The sequence below is a fragment of the Enhydra lutris genome, unplaced genomic scaffold, assembly GCF_002288905.1.
Source record: "Enhydra lutris kenyoni isolate GAN:26980312 unplaced genomic scaffold, ASM228890v2 scaffoldscaffold27, whole genome shotgun sequence".
NCBI lineage: Eukaryota > Metazoa > Chordata > Mammalia > Carnivora > Mustelidae > Enhydra > Enhydra lutris.
Genome location: NW_019154111.1, coordinates 19,945,263 through 19,968,843, shown reverse-complemented (window position 1 = coordinate 19,968,843; position 23,581 = coordinate 19,945,263). Strand labels below are relative to the sequence as shown.

The following is a 23,581-nucleotide window of genomic DNA, read 5'->3' as shown; positions in this document are numbered from 1 at the left end:
TAAATATATTCAGAATCATTTTTCTTGTGTTTTAGGATTTAAATAATAACATTCTTAAATCTAAAAACAGTGTCTTCAATCTGATAAAAAATCATTTGTTTTTCAATATTCTTCTGCTATTAGGTGATTTGGGCGCATGGGATCTGCTCATTTGCCTGTCTTCTAGGAAAGCTGGTGGAAAACCTTGCATATCCAAAGAAGACGTATGCCATTTAGGTTTACATCAAAAGGTAAATATTCTTTTCAAAATGTTTACAGATTTTAACAGCCCTTTGGATATTAACACCACCACTTCTTGGTCCATGGTATTTTTCAAATGTGAGAAAAGCATCAAAACTAGTATGTGTTTCTCAGTGGTGAAATAGTATTATAGTAGCTATCCTGATTATTTGATATTTCTGCAATTGACAATCTTGATATCTTCTTCCTCCTTGTAACTCTTGACTCCTGTGGCCTTTGGGCTGAGTACATGATTTTTTTTTTCCTTCTTATAAATCGTTGGCCTTTCCTTCTCTGTTTTCATAGCCTCCTTTCCTCTGCTCATACTTTACATGCCTGTGCTCCTCAACACCATTCCCAAGGTGGTTGATAGTTCCCAAAAGTAACATCTAAAATTCAAGCATTTTCCCAGGCTTCAGGATCATATGAATAACTGCCTGTTAATCATCACTTTCATATCACACAGACACCTCAGACTCAACACGAGGAAAACGAGCTCATATGCTCCGTGGGACATCACTCCTACTCTTTCATTCAGTGGCTCGGCAGGACTACTGTTCTATTGGTCATCAGTGTCCTGTCATTTCCTAAGGCAGAAATCTGGCCTTCCCCTTTGATCCCTTCTTCTTCTTTGTCCTCTGCATTCTGTCAATTACCAGGACTAAGGAATTCAACTCCTAAATACTTCTCAAGTCTCTTATTTCTCAAATATCCATATTCACTACTTTTATTCTGACCAGGTTTATTGTAAAATCCTCCTTACTGCTTTTTTCTGAAGCAAATATGTCTTGCTCCTAAAATCCATCCTGCCTACGGTTATCAGGATGAAAAATAAAATGCTGAACGAACCTGGTTCTTCCTGCCCTTCCATCTTGAATGGCTTCACATCAGCTATAGAATAAAGTCTACAGTCTTGCCTGTGAGTATCTGTCAACCTCCAAGCAGGAGACAAATGCCATACTTGAAAGGATTCAACTGAAGAGAAACTAATGAAGGAGCTATTGACTGAGGTTTTGATAAAAGAAGAGAAACAAGATTAGAGAGAATCTAATAAAAAAAAGATAAGGGGGAAAAAATGATTAGAGGCCCCAGGGACCAGAGTACTTGTAAGATTTTACTACCCTCCGTCTAAAGAAGAGTACCTAGAAGGGGAGGCCTCCTATCAGTGCCACGCGTCATTCTAAGTGCTCACATGTTTATGTCCATTCTTTACATATGAAGAGATCGAAGCACAGAAAAATTAAGAGACTTGCCTACGCCCTCATAGCTAATAAATAAAGCAACCAGAAAATTCAAACTCGGGCAGTTTGACTTTGAATTTTGTTTTCATGGCCACATCACCGTACAATTTTTTAAAAATATTTAGGACTTGCATTTACAGCCTTGGCTAATAAATACTCTTAAAGAATTCAAACGTTCTAAATGATACCAATTAGACAACTGTCACTTTAGAGCATGAATAATTTGAAACTTTAGGAACCATGACTTATTTATGTCAACATAAATATTCAGAACAGAAGCTGCTTCAGGTTCATTGGGGATTCTTAGACGAACAAAGGAAGAGCCCCTGCTCAAATTAGGATTATTCATCACATCAAGAGCTTTGGAATTTAAGAGCTTAATGAAGGCGATCAGAAGATCTGTTATGAAAAATGAGTGTCCCAGAGTCTCTCTAGTCAGAAGGAGAGGAACATGATTTTAAAACTGTGTGGATCCCCATGATGCTGAAAGTGAAGTGAGGTCCACTATTTGGGGTAACACTAAGTTTAGTAACTGGGGCTGTATTTCACCTTTAACAGAAAGGTTCTAATGTTTCAAGAACAGAGGGATTCATTTCTAGCTCTAAATGTTTGTAGGATTAGCAGTCCCTAAACCCAGGATGCCGTTTTTAGTCCTTGGAGCACTGAGAACTACTGAAATGTCTCTTAGTATAAAGCATTTGAGCACAATTTCAGGTGAATTTGATGGAATGATAATTGCATGGGAGAGACAAGGAGATAACGACCCTTCTTGTCGTTCGTTCTCTTCCTTGGGGATGATACTGAACAGCTTTTGGAGAACATCTGAATTTTGATAAAATAATCAATAGAACTGTGAACCAATCTAATGAAGACGAGGAGCAGTCCCTTAAGATACAGTGTGAAATGTGTGTCACTCTCAGTATTCTTGAGTGAGCCTTCCCAGCAGCCCCCCCCCCCACGCAGTGCTTTCTTACACTTTACAAATAGTCCATATTCAAATGTCTACTCTCCTTAACGAGTTCATGGTATTACTGTAGTTTCAGTTTTAGTTTATAAGCACTTTCTAAATGTTGATAACTGATAGGTGGTTGTTTTTATGAATGAACTATGTCTCCAAATAAGAATGATTTTTTTTACTTTTGCTTCTGATAATATGTAACAGGAACAATTTAAATGTAGATTACTCACAGATTAGGATTGTGGAAGGCATGTGGGGATTGAAATCTTTCTAAATGTACATTTCCTTTCTGTCAGTTTGATCTCAGCAATATCCCAGAACTCAAATATCATTATCATTTTCCTTACACATTCTGATCCTTTCAAAGATATGAAAGGTTCTATGCCAAGAACAGCAGCTTATATGAAACATACACATATGTAGATGTGTATGGAAAGCACTCAAGCCCAACACAAAAGCCTTATATATTGAAAATAATTATTTGGGTGATACTGATGTGTCAGTGTAGATTCCTTAAGTGTAACAAAGGTACACTCTGGTGGGTGGTTGTTTATAGAGGAGGCTGTGCATGTGTAGAGGCAGTGGGTAGATGGGAAATCTCTGTACCTTTTGCTGAATTTTGCTGTGAACCTTAAAACTACCTGAAAGTAATAAAGCCTATTAAAAATAATGTTAATGTTGCAATGTTGAGCTGGAGAAGCTTGTTGTATAAAAGTCAGCTATCCGAGTTAAAACCTCTTTGATGTTCCTTTCAGTAATGATGCAAATCTTATATATTTTATGATGTGCATAAATATAAAAGTAAAAAAACAAGCACAAGGATATAGAAGAGCATTATTGGGTTTAACGATGAAAATACATGGAAAATACGTGTAATATTGTTGATTTGCTTATAGCCAGATGACCCATAGCCCTTGAATATATTTCTTTGTGCCAAGTTACTCGGTTTAGCTGCTTAGTTTGGTGCTCTGTTACATAGTAGAATAGAAATGTTATTTCTGGTGTCACGTGTCACCTTGGGTTATGTCATCTGTCAAGATTCTGTGAATTCCAAAGATGTGCTTTGGAGAAAGGAACACGGGAAAGAGGTCATTGAGTGGGAGATGGAAACATGGAAGGCAGAAGCCTGGGGGCAGTTGCTTCCCTTGGCTTGGCTCTGCTTTCTTTTTTCTTTTCTTTTTTTCTTTTTAAGATTTTATTTATTTATTTGACAGACAGAGATCACAAGTAGGCAGAGAGGCAGCAGAGAGAGAGGGGCCTGGGGGGAAGCAGGCTCCCTGCTGAGCAGAGCGCCCTATGGAGGGCTTGATCCCAGGACCCTGGGATCATGACCTGAACCAAAGGCAGAGACTTAACCCACCCAGGTGCCCCTTGGCTCTGCTTTCTTGAAGCAAATACTTTGTTGATCCTGAGTCAGTTTATTCTTCTACCTCAGGTCTCACGCAGAAAGCTGCCTCTTTGATGAGACACAGAGACCTACACTTCTGTCTGAAATCTGTACAAGCTGTGCTGTCTTTGCAGCATCTATACAAAGTCTTCTGTCCCGTTAGTTCAGTTATGTGCATTCCTTTGACCAGGACTCTTGTACTCCTTCCAGTTTGTGTAGGATGGGACAGCACATCACAGATGCTCTTAGCACCTGCTGTAGCAGCACCTTTGCCCTGAGCTCTTGAGAAAGAGGGAGAAAGTCTTAAACTGGACCCTATTAAACACATAGCCTTAAGTGATACTTACCTAATATGCTACTTTCTGGGTCCTTCTATGAACGTTTCTATGTAGTCATTAGCAACTGATTTGGCTGATGTGGGGGGAAATTGTTCAGGTTTATTGACTTTTAAAGTTTTTGCCTATGTAATTTAGAAAGGTTCTTTGTGTATTATCTTTTAAAAAAGAAAAACTTTTATTGTACTTTCTCCATATTTTTGCAGCATTCTATCTCTTTCTTCCAGCCTTTCTTAGGAAGTCTGAATTATAAACTTAAGTATTTTCTGAAAACTATTCTTTGTTTTCTACTTTTAGTCTCTGAACTTTCTCATTTTTGAATTTGAGAAATGTAGACTTCCCTAACATCTACAGTGTTCCGTACTTACAGCCTTTGCACTCCCAGTGCAGGAAGAATGTAAGTGACCCTGGTATCTTTGGAGACTCTCAAACTTGGGTAGTTAACAAGGTTGCTCACACAGACTCACAGGAAAAGGTTCAGTGGAAGCCCCACTTCATTCATACACAGGGTGGCTGAAGTTTGCTGTTTGCTGACTAAACGAATAGAGTTAACAAGATGGCAAGGGTTAGCAAATGTTTAATCAATGCACTGTTTCAGAGCACTCTAAAGTGAATCATTTTGTAAAAAACTACGACTGATGATTGAATTACCAAATTGATCAAAACCTTAGTGAGGGGGCGCGTGGGTGGCTCAGTGGGTTAAAGCCTCTGCCTTCAGCTCAGGTCATGATCCCAGGATCCTGGGATCCAGCCCCACATCGGGCTCTCTGCTCAGCGGGGAGTCTGCTTCCTCCTCTCTCTCTGCCTGCCTCTCCGCCTACTTGTGATCTCTGTCTGTCAAATAAATAAAATCTAAAACAACAACAACAACAACAACAACAAAAACACCTTAGTGAGGCAGCGGAATTCAGAGACCAAAAGCTTTAAGAGACAAAACAAAGTGATGTGCTCAAGTATGATTTTGTTAAATGTTGAAAGTGGGCCTAAAACCAGTGTTTCTGGTTCTCTCTTTTCAACAGCAGCTGAGCTCTTTTTTTTTCTTTTTTAAAGAGATTTTATTAATTTATTTATTTGAGAGAGAGAGAGAATGAGAGAGAGAGCATGAGCTGTGGTGGGGGGGGTGGGGGGTGGAGGCGCAGACAGGGCCAGAGTGAGAAGCAGACTCCCTGCTGTTGATCATGACCTGGGTCAAAGGCTGTTTTTAACCAACTGAACCACCCAGGCACCACTGAGCTCTTTTTAAATAGCCTCGTGAGGAGGACACAGTGGAGAAACTACCATACTTGGTAAGTTTAGAGGGAGTTAATTTGAAAGTAATCAATAATTTCTCAGAAGTGAATCTGATTTTTAAGCTAAATCACCTTGATCTCTTTCTGTTAGTTTTAACAAGGCTTTGGGACATTCTTTTGGAATTTGGTTGATAATAGCTAGATAATCAGTCTGTAAATTCAGAAATGAAGAAGAAAATTTAGCTTTGGTGTCTTTTCTTTATAAGGTAAAATATATATTTGAATTTATGATAATGTCTGTGAAGCTTTCTGAGAACAAATTTTTGTTAGAAGACACTTTCACAGTGACTGGACTTTATAGCCAGAAGCAATAATGCCCTTCAATGTGAAGTAAAGTTTTTATATTAAAGTTTGAAACACGCATAGCACTGAATTTCCACTAAATGTCTGTGATTCAAATCACTGAGGGCCTTCGGAACTTCAGAGTTTCGTTGGTTTTGGGGTATGTTTAGTGCTATTTTCTGCCAAAGCATAATTGGCAACTGTCATGTTATTTGTGTTACTGTATTTGCCATAAGGACAGAAGTATTTTTTATGAGTTTTAGCACATATCATGGCTGTGAAATATATCAAGGTTTTCAGAAGTATTCCCAAATATTTTAAAATTTTCTGAGGGCGAGTTTTTGTTTTATATTATCAAAAAAAAACACTTTATTATTCTGGATTTGAATGTTGACTTGCAGAGATTTGAAGGTAGGGTGTAGAAAGGTAGAGGAGAGTTCACAACCCTACCCTGTGGGTTTTTGCATTTCCTTTGCTTTAGCTTTTATGAATGCCCAACTCACTAGAATCTTTTCATTCCTTTCAGGTAAACATATTACCAGATATACAGCATCAGCTTTGCAGAAAAGAAGGATTATGCCAAATAATTAGAAGATTTCCAGGTAATCTCTAGTTTGCGTCCTTATGCATAAACATGTGAGATATGTAGGCTCCTTCAGCAGATACTGAATAATGAGATCTTAGATTCTCATATTTAGCTCCTTTGTCTATCATTCCACTATCACAAATCTTCCAGAATCCACAAGGTTCTGCCCATGGGGAGATCCTGATAAAAAGGAATACGAATGTTAACTTTGATATTCTTTCTTTTAGTTTTGCCTTCTAACTTTCTAGGTAAATATTCCTTTCTTCCCATGTGTTTGTCTTGAAAATAATTGCTGTTTTATTTTAAAAGCAATTATTGTAATTATTGAAATACTTCTTAATTATATAAAACAAGGTTTTAAAAATTATTTCATCATGATTAAGTAATTCTTATCTTAAGAAATTTGTTTCTGCTTTTTGAAATTCCCTCAATTCGTGTGTTTCCGACAGGATACAGAATGAGTAAATTCCAGGTCTTGACAACATTAGAAATTTGGGACAAAAATTACCATCTCATTTTTTCATAGGTTCCCAAGGTGGGGAAAAAAAAATATCAGATGGCCTGTGAGTCTTCATAGATCAAATTATAGCTTACTTTAAAACCCATGTGTGAAAGGGTTCCTCAGATTTCTTGTTTAAAATCCATTTAATGCCGGGGCGCCTGGGTGGCTCAGTGGGTTAAAGCCTCTGCCTTCGGCTCGGGTCATGATCTCAGGGTCCTGGGATCGAGCCCCACGTTGGGCTCTCTGCTCAGCGGGGAGCCTGCTTCCCTCCTCTCTCTCTGCCTGCCTCTCTGCCTGCTTGTGATCTCTGTCTGTCAAATAAATAAATAAAAATCTTTAAAAAAAAAATCCATTTAATGTTAAATAGCTTATGCCCCTAGAAAGTATTTCACTATATAATTACAGTTTAGATATGCAGAGCTTCAATTCTATTTTTAAAAATTTAATTTGTGTCCTAGTGGGATCAGAAACCTCATATCCCATGGGGTTTTCCGTGGAGTTTCTGCTTCCACACAAAACATACAGCACATTGGTGTATCCCGTCGTAAAGACTACAGTCTTCTACTATCATTTCTCAAGGATTAAAATAAAATGAAAATGATTCAACAACTCAACTTTAAATTTAAGGTAGTCATCTAAAAATAAAAAATATTTGTTTTGGGGCGCCTGGGTGGCTCAGTGGGTTAAAGCCTCTGCCTTCGGCTCAGGTCATGATCTTAGGGTCCTGGGATCGAGGCCCGCATCGGGCTCTCTGCTCAGCAGGGAGCCTGCTTCCTCCTCTCTCTGCCTGCCTCTCTGCCTACTTGTGATCTCTCTCTCTCTCTCTGTCAAATAAATAAATAAAATCTTTAAAAAAAAATAAATAAAAATAAAAAATATTTGTTTTTATAAAAACAAAAACTTTTTATAGTTATTGTTTTTCTATGGCAATTGTAACTGACTCCATAATCTCTAAGTTTTGTTTCATTTGTTTCTGTAAACTTCCAGCTGGGTAGTTTTTATCATTTTATATAAAAAAATGTTTTTGTGAGATGCAAGTAAAATAATTATTTCCATTAATATATTATTAGTATCTAGGGATTCTTTATTTTAGGTAATTTGAAGGAAAAATTTTGTTTCCATTTGAACAGAACCTGCATATTTTTAAAGTATGTTTTTCTTTGTTGCTACTTACATTTCAAAATGATTGATTCAAAACATTAAGTTTCTGGAGTCCCTGCGTGGCTCAGCCAGTTAAATGTCTGCTCAGGTCATGATCCCAGGGTCCTGGGATGGAGCCCTATATTCTGGCTCCCTGCTCAGCGGGAAGCCTGCTTCTCCTTCTCCCACTCCCCCTGCTTGTGCTCTCTCTCTTGCTGTGTCTCTCTTTGTCAAATAAATAAATAAAATCTTAAAAAAAAATCTTTAGCTTTGGACTTAGGAGAACATGTAGAATTACAGGAATAAAAGCTCATTTATACCCAGAAATGGGTTACCACTTTAAAAAAATTCCCCAAACAACTCTGACATAAGTTCATATTTTATATTTTGCTTCTCTGCCATTAAGAAACTTTTAACTGTCTTCTTTGGCTTTAAATATTATTTTTTCCTCAAGAACATCTATAGGTTCTAGAACATAATGTAGTCCTTCTCCACTCTGTCTAGTGTTTTAATTTTCTATTTAGCTATTTTCTATTTTCTATTTAGCTCTGTGACTAACAGGATAATTTAATGGAATATATAAGCTTTTAAATAAAATTATTTCTCCTATCATGTTATCTAAATATTATCAAAGATAATTTTCTTCTATGTTTACCTTTAGAGGACAGCATATAAGGCCCCAGCATTATTTCTGATAAGCTTTGTATAGAGTATTTTCCTGTAGATGTTGCTACAAATATGGACTATGTGATATAAACTCAGTATTCACAGTATTAGAAACATCCTATTTGTTGTGACTAATGAATATTGAATATTGAATACAGATTAGATAGCAACATGTTAGTACCTAAATATATACTACTATTAAAGAGGTAAGATAGTAAAACCAAGCAAACTACTTTATAATTGAGCCATTTTATTTTAAGCCAAAATGGCCTGTGCCAATTTAGGCTGCATTTCATTTGGAGGTAGACAAGATCCAAATTTTTGAAACCAGTGATTTACCTCTGCTATGTATTAACTCTGTGATTCAGAGGTGGTTGGTTTTTCTGTTTGCATTTTTAATCTATAAAGTGAGGCTAAGGAAACCCATTTCATAAGTTTAATTTTAAAAACATAGTAGATCATTTGTGTGTGTGTGTGTGATTGGATTTAAAGAGTAAAACATATTATATATTATATCTAACACATCGTGCTTCAACAAGTAAATGGATCATCCTAGATTCAAAAAATGAAGCAACAGGCCTCACAGTATTTAATATTTTTTCTCTTCATATGATTGATTATCACTATGATTTTATGTTTCAGGCAAAACCTATGAAGGATTTGGGGCACCTGGGTGGCTCAGTGGGTTAAAGCCTCTGCCTTCGGCCCAGGTCATGATTCCAGGGTTCTGGGATCGAGCCCCGCATTGTGCTCTCTGCTCAGCAGGGTGCCTGCTTCCTCCTCTCTCTGCCTGCCTCCCTGCCTACTTGTGATCTCTGTCAAATAAATAAAATCTTAAAAAAAAAATTAAAAAAAAAAAAAAAAAAACCTATGAAGGATTTGAGATTTCACCCTATTCCCAAGCTCACAAGTCTGCCTGCCACTGTTTTTCCCAGGGCATGGGCAGAAGACATGAGACTCCCGGGTCAGAGACAAACAACTCTATTATTTACAGCAACAGCAGTAGGCAGACTACTAGCATTTGTACCGGTTCACTGAATCCCAGTTCCCACAGGGTGACGCGAAGCAGGCGAGGTGACACTTGTATACTTAGTGCTTTGCGTTTCAGTGGAGGAGCTCTGAGTTAGGGAGTTAGGATGTTTTATAATGGAAAGTGAGCATGCCTGCCCTTTGCCCCAGAGAGAGACATTATTTTTGTTATACTAGACAAAACCTTCTCTTTGCTCCAGAGCGAGACGCCATCTCTACTTTTCAAGGATATCTGTTATATAAATATCCTTGAAAAGATAGTTCAGGACAAAGATTGTCTGTGCCTCTGTTTGCAAAATGTCCAGGAATGTGAAAGATGTATGGAGAAGTGTCTTCCAATAGTTTCAGAGAAGAATACCTGACAAGTTCTAGCTCTGAAGCTTAATCAATGTATGATAATTCCGAGCAAGATTTAAAGCCTAGTGGTGCTTCAGTTTCCTTGTCTATCAAAATGCAGTGTTTGGCAAGGATTAATAATGTTGAGATTCTATGATTCCACTGTGCCTTTTTCTCATGCAGACATGCTGTCCCAGACTTTACCTTAAGCAGTAGGTGGAGACAGCAATGCCAAGAGAGGAGGGCGGATCACACTGGTAAATGTGGTTGGGACTGTGGGTGTGTAGCAGGACAGAGTTTGGGCCAGAGGTAGAGAAGTGTTTGAAGACAGCAGGTGAGATTAACACCGTCTGTTCTGTTCCATCACTGAACTGAATGTACCTGCCATTAGACTTGTGACTCACTTTGAAAGGCACAAATCCATGGAATTTTTACTGGCTAGCACAGAGATTTATTTTTACCTTGCCATTTAATGCTTTGCCTTTTGGGGGAAAAAAAAAGTTTCATAATTTTAGTCGAAACTCTGGCTAAGGGTTTTGTTGCTTTTTAGTAAGTTTGTTTTTTAGGTAAAAAAGGATTTCGGAGCACCTGGGTGGCTCAGTGGTTAAGCCTCTGCCTTCAGCTCAGGTCATGATCTCAGGATCCTGGGATCCAACCCCGCATTGGGCTCTCTGCTCAGTGGGGAGCCTGCTTCCCCCTCTCTCTCTGCCTACCTCTCTGCCTACTTGTGACCCCTCTCTCTGTCAAACAAATAAATAAAATAAAAATTTCTTTCCCATATTTAAATGAGATATAAATACAAAACAAAACAACAGAAAATGTTTTTACCTGGGTTGTGAGTTGTTGTTTTTGTTCTTTTTTATGCAGTATCATCATCCAACAAGCTCTGGTTAGAAGTGTGCCAAATTTGGGGGCATTACTCATTCTTTCCAGTAGTTTTATCTTAGCTCTCAGCATTGGCTTTCACATGAAGCTTGAAATGTACCCAGACTTGATGCAAAGGTAGCATTTTGAACACTTTAGACTCTGTGTCCTCATTTTAATAATAACATGTGGGTACATGAAGAAAAAGGAAAACAATAAAAAAAAAACACTAGTTCTATCTAAAGATAACTGGGCATTAAAAAATTATAGATGTTTACTGCCAAGTATAAAACACATCTTTTAAATAACATAATTGAACTTATTTTTAAGTATTGATCAGTAAGTTATTTATCTCATGTGGCACTGATGATTATTTTTAATATTCCAGGTCTAAAAATTCCTGTTTGTCGTATGATGTCAGCAAAATATTGTCAGGGAATCGGGTAGCTTAGCTTGGATTTAAACAAAGTGACATGGGAAATTGTCAATGCCTAATACCATTTGAGAATTTTTCTTGCTTTCATTTTTTCCCCTCCCCTCTGCTATAACTTGGAGGAATATTCTCCTACAAACAAGTCTATAAGAAATGGGAACATTTCCATTGTTAAGGACTGGGGACTTGTCCCTACAAAGCAATCAGGCGAACTTTCAGAGAAGGCCAGCTTGCTTCTTCTTTGTCCTCTCAAATACAAAATCCCTTCTCTGTGTCTCCTGTATGTTCCTCTGTTTTCCTGTGTGTTCCTTCATGTTTCTGTCTTTCCAAAGGCTTCCACCTCCTGTCCCATACATGATTATATCCTTTATGCAAAACATTCTTTCCCCAAGGAAAACTCATCCCTTTAGTATGACTGACTTCAGGTAGGTGATAGCAGAAAATAAGCTGATGGAACTAATTCAGACTAAATTACACCCTTACCCCAGTCATAAGCCTCTTATATGTATTTGCATTTTTATAAAAGAAGCTTGCAAACCCAATGAACTTCTAATTGGTAGAATTTCTGGAAGTGCATTCAAATTCCCATTCAACTCATTAGCAAGCTGTCCACTTCCAAAGCTACTTGGATCCACCTATCTACTTTCTCTGTCTCTACCATGAGCAGTTTAGTTCAAGACAACATTCTCTCATACCCTCCCCCCTTCTTTTCTTGCCTAGAAAAATCCACTCCACTACTGAGACTCCAGCCAGAGTTATCTTTCCCCCATCCCTTTCATAAATAAAGCAATTTTATTAGACCTCCTTATAGCAGTCTGTCTAGAGACTAAACAATGAGGCCAGCTCTCTCATGACTTGATCCAAAGTTAGATTCTAGAACAGAATGTTGTCAGGGACCTGGGATGTGACTTGAATAAATTCATAGCAAATTCAGAAGCTTGAGAGGTCAGATAACCTACACATTTTCAGATTTGGCCTGACATCAAATTTATAGACTCTTTAACATAAGCCATTTGGTCTTCAAGAAGAGAAGAGGAGGTGAGGACGTGGGAAAGTACAAGGCGGTACCACATGGCATCACCCAGATGCACCTCAGCAACGTTACGGTGTGAGAAACTTAGGGAAAATGCCCCCATGTTTCTGATCCCTGTAAAATTCAGTTACCACTGAGATTCAGATCCCACCCAGTGGTCCTTCTTCTCCCACCTCCTTATCCCTGTACTTCTCGAAGCTCCTTCCCCTCAGCATTTTCCTAAGCCCTTGTTAACTCCAGTTTCCATTTTCCCCACAAAACCAGTAGTTTTACTAACCCCTGAGAACAATGACGCTGGGTTTTCTGTTAAAGCCTTAATCTCTGCAGTTGGGAGGGATCATCAGCATCTCTTCGCTACTTCTTCTCACTGTCATCTACCAACATCCTCCTCATTCAAGATATTCCATAAGGAAATTGTCACCCAGGTTCATTTCTTCCTTTCTACTTCAAATCTGCCATCAATCCTGTCAGTTTTGATGCCCATACTGATGACCTTTCGTCCTCCTAACCTCACAAGCTCTTTGATGTCATCAAATCCATGACCTCCTTTTTTTTTTTTTTTTTTTAGATTTTATTTATTTATTTGACAGAGAGAGAGGAAACACAGGCAGGGGGAGTGGGAGAGGGAGAAGCAGGTTTCCCACTGAGCAGATGGCCCGATGTGGGGCTCAACCTGAGCCATAGACAGACACTTAATGACTGAGCCACCCGGGTGCCCCCATGACCTTCATTTCTCATCAACTTCAGTGTCCAACTTTGGTAGACTTGCTTGGTACCTTTCACCACACAGCACTGCTCCATCTTTGAAAGCTTACTGATTCATGACTTCATAATCAGCCTTTCTGGCATTTTCACTTCTTCAATGCCAGAAGCTGGAACCTCAAATGACACATTTAGTGCTCTTAATTCTGCTACTTTCTCTGTCAGCCATTTTTGGTCATAATTCCTTTCTTACCAAGCACGGACCACTTAGTCTGCCACTTGAAATATTTCCCTGCAAGCACTTGGCAACATTTGTATTTTTCTTCCACACCAGCCCTTAAGCCACCAATTATAGAAAAATCCTACAACCTGACTTCGCTGCTTCTACACAACAGACACCGGAGGAAATCACACAAGTTTGTTGTTTTCTTGTTTTTGTGTTTTTATAATGAGGATATCTTCCTCCCTTGCTAAAATGGAAAGAAAAACCATACTAGTCTGCAGTTGTCAGCTCAGCCATCACCACCACCCCAGCTGGCTAATGGCCCCTTAAAGCAGCCTGTCCTAATTTCTAAAAAACTTGTGAGGACACAAACAAAAAAAGTTGAAGAACTATGCCTAGAACTTGCATTATAGATGTAAGAGGAACATCCATGCTTCCTAAGGCTGATGGAAGTAAACTGTAGTTCTTACTGCTCTGTTCAGTTCTCTGTAGATAGAGAAAATCCTTTCCTCCTTGGTCAGGCTATATTTCAAAAGAAAAGCCAGCAGAATGTGCTGATGGTATGGATGGGGTTTGTAAAAGAATGTTTGCTACAGTTTTGGCCAGTCATCATTTGGGCTAAACAAGTTAGATACCAGGCATGAAGTTTAATCTGTCATTTAGCTATAGGTCCCCTAAAAGTCAAGTGGCAAGACAAGGACACATTCCTTCTAAATGAGCATCTTGTTTTTTTTTAAATAAAGAAAGTATAAAGAGGAAAAAATAAATATCCTAAATTCACAAACCCAGAAATAATAACTGGGAACATTTTTGTGTATTTTGTTACTTAAGAGTACTTTCCAAGTGAAGTCAATTTTTGGAGATTGACACTTTCTTTCCTCTGTGTTCCCGTTGTACCACGTGACAACCTCCATTATAGCCAAGTCACATGGTATCTTAGCTGTATTTGTATGTGTTTGTTTTCCCACAAGAACTGAGTCTCCCTGAGGGCAGGACATTTTTTCACTTCTCAATTTCAGTGTGTGGTCGTCGTTTCTGGTATATAATAGGCCAGAGAGGATATTAATGGAGGGATCAGGAATGTCGAAGGAGAGCCCTACCCAGCATCAGAGGGTCTTGGCAAAGCTTGGATGGATTCATCTGTTTAGCCATTATGAACTCAATGTTGAGTTGAGACTTTGAGGCAAAGGACAGGGGCTGGCAAATTTGAAAATACCATCGCATTCCTCCAAGATAGAATTACCCATTTTAAGTAAGAAGGTATTTGCACTTACAAAAGTACAACAGAACTGTTATACTATTACATATATGCAAGGCAGAAAGATGCCAATAATATACATAAGGTAGTTTCAACTTCCAGGTGATTACCACTGCAGCCAAAATACTCATGACCTTAGCGCTTTCTAAAAGGACAAGCTTAACACTTTCTCTCACAGTTGATTGTTCATTTATGCAGGCCGGACATGGACTTGTACTTCTCTTCGGTAGGCTCCTATTTTTGTACCATTTCAACTCAAAGGTCTTTAAATATTTGTTCACCATTTCTTAGAGGAGAAGTTAAGTGCTAACTGCCAGGAGGATGGAGTAGGAAGATAGTAATGAAGATTTTCTCTCTTTCCTACCCCATACTGTTTTAGTACTTCTTATAGATTTAACTTGCTGGACCGTTTTCTTCATCTTAATGGTTCTACATTCAGAGCAGAGGAAATCCAATACTTCTTGATGACTATTGTGTTTCAGCATTTTTTCCTCTGTGGATCCTGTGAAAGCCAGGGTGTCTGAGATATGGCCAGAAAACCTAAATCAGAAAGAAAGAGCATTGATCTAGACTGCAGTGAATGTTACGTGGGTTATTTTTCTTTGTTTGAACTCTAAACCTTGGGGGAAAAAAAAATCTCAGAAACTCTAACAAAGAAATGGAACTGCTTTGATCGATAATGTGTGGGACCCTACTCTCTTCATCCTGTCCTCTGTTCTTGTTTCTTCATCCTCTTGGGGGTTCCTAGAAGCAACTTCCTGACACCTACCCGACCCCAGAGAGAGTTCTGCCTGGGAATCATGGCTTTAGATAAGGAACTTTAGAATAGAGAGAGTTAATAGCAGTCAGTGGGGGTGGAAAATACGGTCATGATTCTGTTTGTCCAAGTATGAAAGTGAGAAATGTTCTTCTCTTTCCTTCTCGTATCCTATTCAGGTTTTCGGCCACCTATGAGAGGGAAGTTACTGAAAACAGAAGTAAAATTTTTAGAGTGATCAAACATGAATTTTTTTAAATTCCTTTTACCTTTCCCTTTCATTAGGGCTTTATGACATTGGTAAGATACATTTATTATGAAAAGATAGAAAACAGAGATAAACAAAAAAGGAAAAATGTAAATGGAGTGCAATACATAATTTTTCATACCTTCCCCTATTAATATGTAATTTTTACATACTAGAGTAACAGACACTTCAAATGTGAACAAATTATAGCATATTTATCAGTGGAAAACTATGAAGACATTTATCAATGATGGAAATCTACATTTATTCTCACAGAAAAATGTTTATATTGTTGAGTTAAAAATAAAAGAAAGAGGGACGCCTGGGTGGCTGAGTTGGTTAAGCCACTGACTTCAGCTCAGGTCACGATCCCAGGGTCCTGGGATCGAGTCCCGCATCGGGCTCCTTGCTCAGTGGGGAGTCTGCTTCTCTCTCTGCCTCTGCCTGTCACTCTGCCTGCTTGTGTTCTCCCTCTCCCTCTCTCTCTCTCTGACAAATAAATAAAATCTTAAAAAAAAATAAAAATAAAAGAAAGAAGAGCAATCCCTTTACATGCTATATACATCATTTACTTTATAAGTTTTGCCTCTGAATACCATAGCCATCTATAAAATGTATATTAACAATGTTTTCTCTTAAAAATATATTCTTAAATATAAACATACATATATTAATTCATTCAGTGCTCACAGTGTCTCCATAAAGGAGATACTGTTATTTCTCTTTTACTCCAAGGTAGAGAAATTAGGTACATTTCCCGGGATCTCACATCTAACAAGTGGCGTATACACACAGGCACAGTGAGTCCGGAGCCTGGTTTCTTAAGACCTCACTCTGGCCGGCTCCTCAGCTTGGTTTTCAAGGCCCCCAAGGGCTGAGGCAGTCTACCTTCCTGCCAGGTCTCCCCCTATTCCCTCAACCTAACTCTGCTCAAGCCAATCTCCTCCTTCTGCTGTCCCTTCAACAGCCCACTTAACTGTCCTCTCCTCTTCCTGCCTTTGTCCAAAAGACCTCATTTGAACTTGATCATCTCTTTTAAAGACCTTTTTTTCCCCCCAAATACAGTTACATTCCAAGGCACTAGGGCTTAGGACTTCAACATATGAATTTCGAGGGGACGTAGTTCAACTCGTAATTGCCAGAGATGGGAGGAGGAGGCAAGGAGCTGTGACTGGCTGTTCCACTGGATCCACATGGAGAGAGGAGAACAGACCCCCAAGGGAAGAAAGAGATATAGGACAGGCAAAAATAGTTTGACTGGTTATGATAAAGCCCACCGCATTCTTTACGCAGAACAACCCATGCCCCTGCCCTCACTGCAAATCATTTTGAAGTGAGAGAATAGTTACCTTCTCTTCAGCACCCAGAACTGGATCCTGTCCATTGGGTGCCCAAGTGCCCTTCTGCTGGCTGTATGTGGCTTTGTCCTTCTGCACCCTGCTTCGTTCCTACTTCCTGCCGCAAAGCCCAGTTCTCACATGTTCTCAGACCTTGTCTCTGCTCTCCAGAGCCAGCTGATTAAATAAATTAATGAGTGCTGCTCTGCTCTCCTGTCTCAAATGCACTTCTTTTTTCCCCCCGGACATACTTCAGCCCAAATGAATAATTCTATTGGTAAGAATTTTAGACACCGTTGCAGACTAGTCAGAACCTCATGGAAACTGCCGAATCATGCAAATGCGGCACTAACCTACACACTCTGACCCAACCATAAAATTCACTGTGCTGCCTGTGAGACCTAAATCTCTGAGTTAACTAATCACAGCCAAAATCAAGTGGAGGTTTTTTGGAAACTGATAGCAGAGCCTTGGTCCATTTCCTTGAACGTGGGGGAAATTATCTGCTGTTTAATATATAGTATGTTGGTTGGAAACTACAGAATTCCTCCTTCCACTCAGCATTTCTTAAAAAACAAGAAACAAGCTTGTCAGTGTGTTTAGGAGTACAAACACACACACACACACACACACACACTACACACTGTATAGTGCTGCATACCTGGCCACTGGCAAGATGGAGGGGAAGGGCACTGGTGGCCAGTAGCACTGGGATGTGTGGGTGAGGCTGAGCTTTAAGGGACTAATTTTGTCGTTTTCTCTTTGGGAGAAGCTGGACCGAGATGACTGACCCAAAATTGTCTCTCGCTCTTGTGTCACTCATGGCTTTACACTTTGCACATTTGGAATTAGGGCCATTTGAAAGGCACAGCATGTCCATTTTTCAGTAAACATTTGGCAGCTCGTTGACATCTCTGAAGTCATGGTAAAGACCAATCAGCTGAGGGATCCCTCTGCTCTTGGGTAGGCCAAGTTTGGTAAATCTTTACTGGTTTGTGACCTCTGTACTTCATGCCACCAGCTAGGTATTTCTGTTTGACTTGGAGTTTGTAATCTTGTGCCGAATACTGCTATATGACAGAGGCAACATTGCAGAGCACACGTATAATATGTGTGATTCTGATTACTAATTCTGAGTTTCAGTGGATCTTGAAGGAAGAGGTGGTAAGAGTGGTAATCACTTTTGTTGTCTAAATCTCTATGGCAGGCCCCATTTACTTATTTTGATGAAAAATAGGCCAGTAGCATTGCATCTACACAAAACCAAAAAACTCGTTAAGCTGTGAAGAACTTCAAATGGTAAAGTTTTTTTTAATTTTTGCATTACATAATGAAAACTCAGTAAACTATGTTTGTTTATTTCACGGATTTGGTTACTCTGTCATCCCAACCTGCATTCATTAATCTGTAGTTGTCTATCTTGTTATGTGCATACACATTCCACAACTTAGTATGTAGTCTGCTAGAACAAACTATACTATGTTTGTTGGCATTTTCCTCAATAATTACATCACCCAAGCAGTGATTGTGCTATTTTCCCCACCTCAGTTCTTCCTGAGCCACTGTATTTGTAACAGAAATAGTAGTAGTGAATCTGAAGTCTTAATAAGATGCCTGAAGAACATAGCTTTGTTTAAAACAGACACAAAAGTTCTCACAGAAGTAGCCAAACTTTTTATTTTTAAGTGATCAAGGGCTGCGCTGTATGGGGATTACAGGAGCTAGGTTAAGAAAGTTGTAGAAAAAAATCAGGTTCAAGGATTCAGCTGCTTGAAGTGGTGAGAATTCATCCTGACCGTTACATACTTGATTGTGAGTAAACTCAATAAGGAATGGAGAACTATACTGTAATTTTGATTCATTTATCTATGCACTTTTAAATCTATCTAGAAAAATAAATAAAAATATAAATATATGTTGATATATACATTTAATTTTTTATATCAATTAAATCTATCTATCAAGAAAGAGAGAGAGTGTGTGTGTGTGTGTGTGTGTGTGTGTGTGTGTGTGTGTTTGGTGCTGGAGTATAAAATGTGTGGAACTTCAAAATAATCTCTATTCCAGTCTCCTTTTGGTGGTAGAAATAGATATTGAACAACAAAATTGCAAGTGTTATGAAAGAAGAACATTGTTAGTAAGTTTTCTCTGCTCATTTCTTTGTTCATTCATTTTCTTGGAAGTCTAAGACCATGAGCTGACTTTTGATTTGCAAGATATCATCAACATGAGGAAATAAAATCCCAGTAAAGTGATGCATTAACTGTAATGCACACAACTTCTTAAAGGGTATGTTATAGAACACATTATTCATAGGAAGACGCTTCTTGTTTTGACTAGTCTCTTGAATTTCTCATTATAACTGTAATAATTAATAACAATTTATTAAGACCAAAACATTTTAACAAGCATTTAATGTCTTCCAAACGGACACATTCTGTTGAAAAAATATTGATGAAGACCCAAAATGAGAGTTGCAGCAAGCCATATACAAAGTCAAATACATTTATTTTCCTAAATAGAATCTTAGAATCCTTCATTTGTAGTTGAAGTTGTGATTAGAAAGGATACATGTCTTCACAGAACTATAATTAAGTGAATGAATGGGGTAGTTTTGGAAGCTGTTGTACTCGTTGATGATGGGTTGGGTGCGCTTCTGTCTGGGAAAGCAGCATAGACTCTATTTTATAGTAAACCCCATTCAAATCCTCTGATTCATTACACCAGTAACTTTTGAGACAATTTTCTTTAAGTTTCTCTTAGCACCATCTATTGGTAAAATAATGGAACTTTCTTTTTTTCTGAGTCATTTTAACTAATGACATCATAAAGTCATAGCAGCAGTACAATCCCAGTGTTAGTCATTTCATAAGAAAATGTAGCAGATCAAACAGTCAACTTACCCCACAGAGGACAAAAGTAGGTGATTCATTAACATCCAGTGAGAGGGCCTTTTGAAGGCCCATTTTGCCTCATCCATTTCTGAGCATCTGTAAGAAAGCATGTACTTTTAAGAATTCTAGCCTTCGGGCACCTGGGTGGCTCAGTGGGTTAAAACCTCTGCCTTCAGCTCGGGTCATGATCTCAGGGTCTGGGATCGAGCCCCGCATTGGGCTCTCTGCTCAGCAGAGAGCCTGCTTCCTCCTCTCTCTGCCTGCCTCTCTGCCTACTTGTGATCTCTGTCTGTCAAATAAATAAATAAAATATTAAAAAAAAAAAAAAGAATTCTAGCCTTCTACCTAGTGAAAGTAGAAGCCAACAATCCTACAGTCCAGGTATGAGAGGACCTGAATTCCAGTTCCAACCATCTGACGTAGAGTCACAGGATTCTGGGAGAAGTACTTAGACCATTTGTGCTTCTTTTCTTGGCTCGTGAAAGAGGAACAATTATACTGACCATTATATTCTCATAGACTTGTCATGAAAATGCTTTATAAAAGAATACATATTGTAGGGACGCCTGGGTGGCTCAGTTGGTTAAGCGGCTGCCTTCGGCTCAGGTCATGATCCCAGCATCCTGGGATCGAGTCCCACATCGGGCTCCTTGCTCGGCAGGAAGCCTGCTTCTCCCTCTGCCTCTGCCTGCCACTCTATCTGCCTGTGCTCACTCTCTCTGACCAAAAAAAAAAAAAAAAAGAGAAAAAAAGAATACATATTGTAAATCTTTAGAAGTAATATGTAAGGCATTATTTCTATATTACTCAGGATGTCCATGAATTGACTTGGAAAGGAAAATTAAGTGAGGTTTTCCGTTCTCCACTTTGCCATAAAAGTGTCACAATAACATATATTGTTCTTTTTGGAGGCATTCTGAGTTGGAAAGAAGTAGGCAAGTATTACCTACAGTGAGAGGTTGAATAGAGATAGTCATCAGAGAATAAGTACTAATTTTGGGGTTGTTTTGTAGATAATTATAGTAGGGCCTCTTGATTTATGGCACAGAATTATTTTATAGATAAATTACCTAAAATAAGAGCAAAAGGTAACATTGAGTTTTTATTATACGTCAGGGACTGTCAAGCAATTTATCCTTCTCTTATAAGTCTCTATAACCATTTATGAGGCATTTACTGTCATGAGTCTTTTAAATACAGAAACAGAAGTTCCAAGAACCTCTGGGAAACATAACCAGAAAGAAGCAGATCTATACCTGAAGTACTATATTATACTCCTTCTATCAAACTTGAGCCACTATACTGTATTTTAAGTTTGTTTTATAATATGAGAAAATAAGAAAGGAGTTATTTAAGAAAGCTAATACCTAGGCCTAATGAGAAATTGAACTTGTTTATGCATTTTATGATGATGATGATGTTGATTCTTTCATCAACTAAAATAACCCTTTTAATTTCTTATTTATCATAATACTTAGATATAGGCAGATGTTATGTGAATTTGCATGGGCAAAGCATTGCTTGTTTTGTTTTAGTCTTTAAATAGGGAACTCAATAGCAGACAGAAATTGCCAGTCCTGGGTAGTGAGAAGCTTGGGTCCTCAGTCCTGACTGTCATTCCCTCCTGGGGTCCCCTTGATATTTTCCCTCTTACTTCTTTTCTGATGTGCCCCACCCTAGGCTCAACTCTCCAAACCACCTACAGCCTTTCTAGGCAGAGTAGAAAATTCACCACCACAAACCTCATGCTACAGCCCCATCCCCAGGGTCAAGGGTGAGTCAGGTGTGGGCACAGCCACCAGGCTCAGATCTGGGCCTTTGGAATTCTAGGAACCACACTGGGCCACTTAGAAGGGCCCAGAATTAGTTGTCCTGGCTTTTTGAAGCTGCTTTTCTGATCTTCATTGGGATGGTTTTAAGAATTCTCTTGATTGTGTAGCCAAACAGGTTGATAAAATACCAATCTGGGGGTGTGGATTAATAGATGTAAGTAGAACCAAATTATGTTTTGTGGGAAATACATGATTTCTGTGGAATTAATTGTTCTCGAAGGTAGTTTTCAGAATAAGTGCCTGCTTTGACCTGATTGCGCATCTGCTGTTGGACAGGGGCTAGGAGCAGACTGAGCCAGGCTAATTTTGTGTAAATCCCATCTTGGCCACTCAATAGTCCACCACACTGGGCCACTTAGAAGGGCCCAGAATTAGTTGTCCTGGCTTTTTGAAGCTGCTTTTCTGATCATCGCTCGGATTCCTAGGACTGGTAAGGGGATAGGTTGAGTTAATACCTTTTTTTTTTTTTAAGATTTATTTATTTATTTATTTGACAGAGATCACAAGTAGGCAGAGAGGCAGGCAGAGAGAGAGAGAGAGGAGGAAGCAGGCTCCCTGCAGAGCAGAGAGCCCGATGTGGGGCTCGATCCCAGGACCCTGGGATCATGACCTGAGCCGAAGGCAGAGGCTTTTAACCCACTGAGCCACCCAGGCGCCCCAATACTTTTAAAGTACCTAGAACAATGCCTTGCACAGAATAAGCAACCCACAAATGTTTAGTATTATGATTGTTTTTTCAATAACTATTTTCACAGATGTTAATTGATGATTACTAACTGCTGCTTTTATCTAGTTTGGTGAGATACGTTTTTCAGAATATGTGGGAATAAGAAAAAAAGAAAGAAAATGTGGGAATAAAATCAGGATCTTAAAATAGTCATAAAAATATGTCTTTGCCTCCACTTATACTCACTGTCTTTAGATCCTTTCATCTCAAAATCTTGTTGCCAATCACTTTTGGGTCATCTTTCTGTTCTTATCAGATCCCCATTCTTTTTTAATAACAAATATATTTGTTGACCTCTGATTGGTCTGGAAGGTAAATATCTCTAATTTACCTGTACAGACAATTTCAACAAGCCAATATAATGGCCAGACTTTAGTATAATGGACAAATGGAAGGAAAGGCTTTATAATAGTTTATACTCTACTGTGTAAATTTTAGGCACATAAAGTGTCATGAAATTGTCAAATCCTCCATTTATATTTTGAATCACCATCAATGTGACAGATACAAATTCAGATTGGTGCCGTTGTATTGTAAGGAAACTAAGATTCCAAGGGTCACATCGCTATTGGTGATGTGCCTTTCCAAAATGATGAATAACTTGAGAAAGTCACAAATTGAATATAGTCTTCTCTTGCTTAACTTAATTGTACTCCTGCAAAATTCCATGTAGATTAAAACTGGGCAAAATGCTTAGAGTTTACATGGAAAATGGAGTCAAGCTTGAGGTTGAAATAATCACCATCAGGCATTTCCCCACATCAATGTCAAGAGAGACATTCAGAAGTAATGTGGGGTGAGGGAGAATTTGTTGTTGTACACAGAGTGACAGTCAACATGATAACAGCTGTTGTGGTGTGTGCACGGGCCACCGAGAATGGATGGCTCATTATCCAGACAGATGCTGGACTTCGCACCTTACCAATGCCTTCCAAATAAACATCATCTTGATCCTATCCAAAGCAGACATCTCACATTTATTAAATTATTATCTTTAATCCATTTCATCAAATTTCATTAAATTTTATCCATTAAATTTCAGTAGCATTCCTGATCATTGCCATGCCCTCAAATATCCTCTTTGTCTTTGAGGGTTTATCCTGTGTGCTCATGATTGCAGTCTTCTCATTCCTCGATACCTTGGCTACCGTTTATTGCACTTCGGCTCTGCTGCCCTGTGTCTGTCTGCTGCAGATGTACACCAATGGTCATGTCCACCAAACCTGCTGTCAGTGGTAGCCCACATGGCAGGGGCTGCTGCTGCTGTGCCCGTCATTTCTGTGCCAAAATGCTAAGCCCCACGT

The 23,581-nt window shown here is 38.8% G+C and overlaps 1 protein-coding gene across 1 annotated transcript in view; it reads left to right on the top strand.

The window, feature by feature from the left end:
• Positions 1–23,581, top strand: part of LOC111152034 (cadherin like and PC-esterase domain containing 1) — a 293,950-nt gene that overhangs the window by 57,054 nt on the left and 213,315 nt on the right. Inside the window, exons 3-4 of the mRNA XM_022510310.1 lie at positions 124–230; positions 6,238–6,313. Coding sequence (XP_022366018.1) covers positions 124–230; positions 6,238–6,313 — 183 coding nt within the window. The remainder of the gene's footprint in view (positions 1–123; positions 231–6,237; positions 6,314–23,581) is intronic.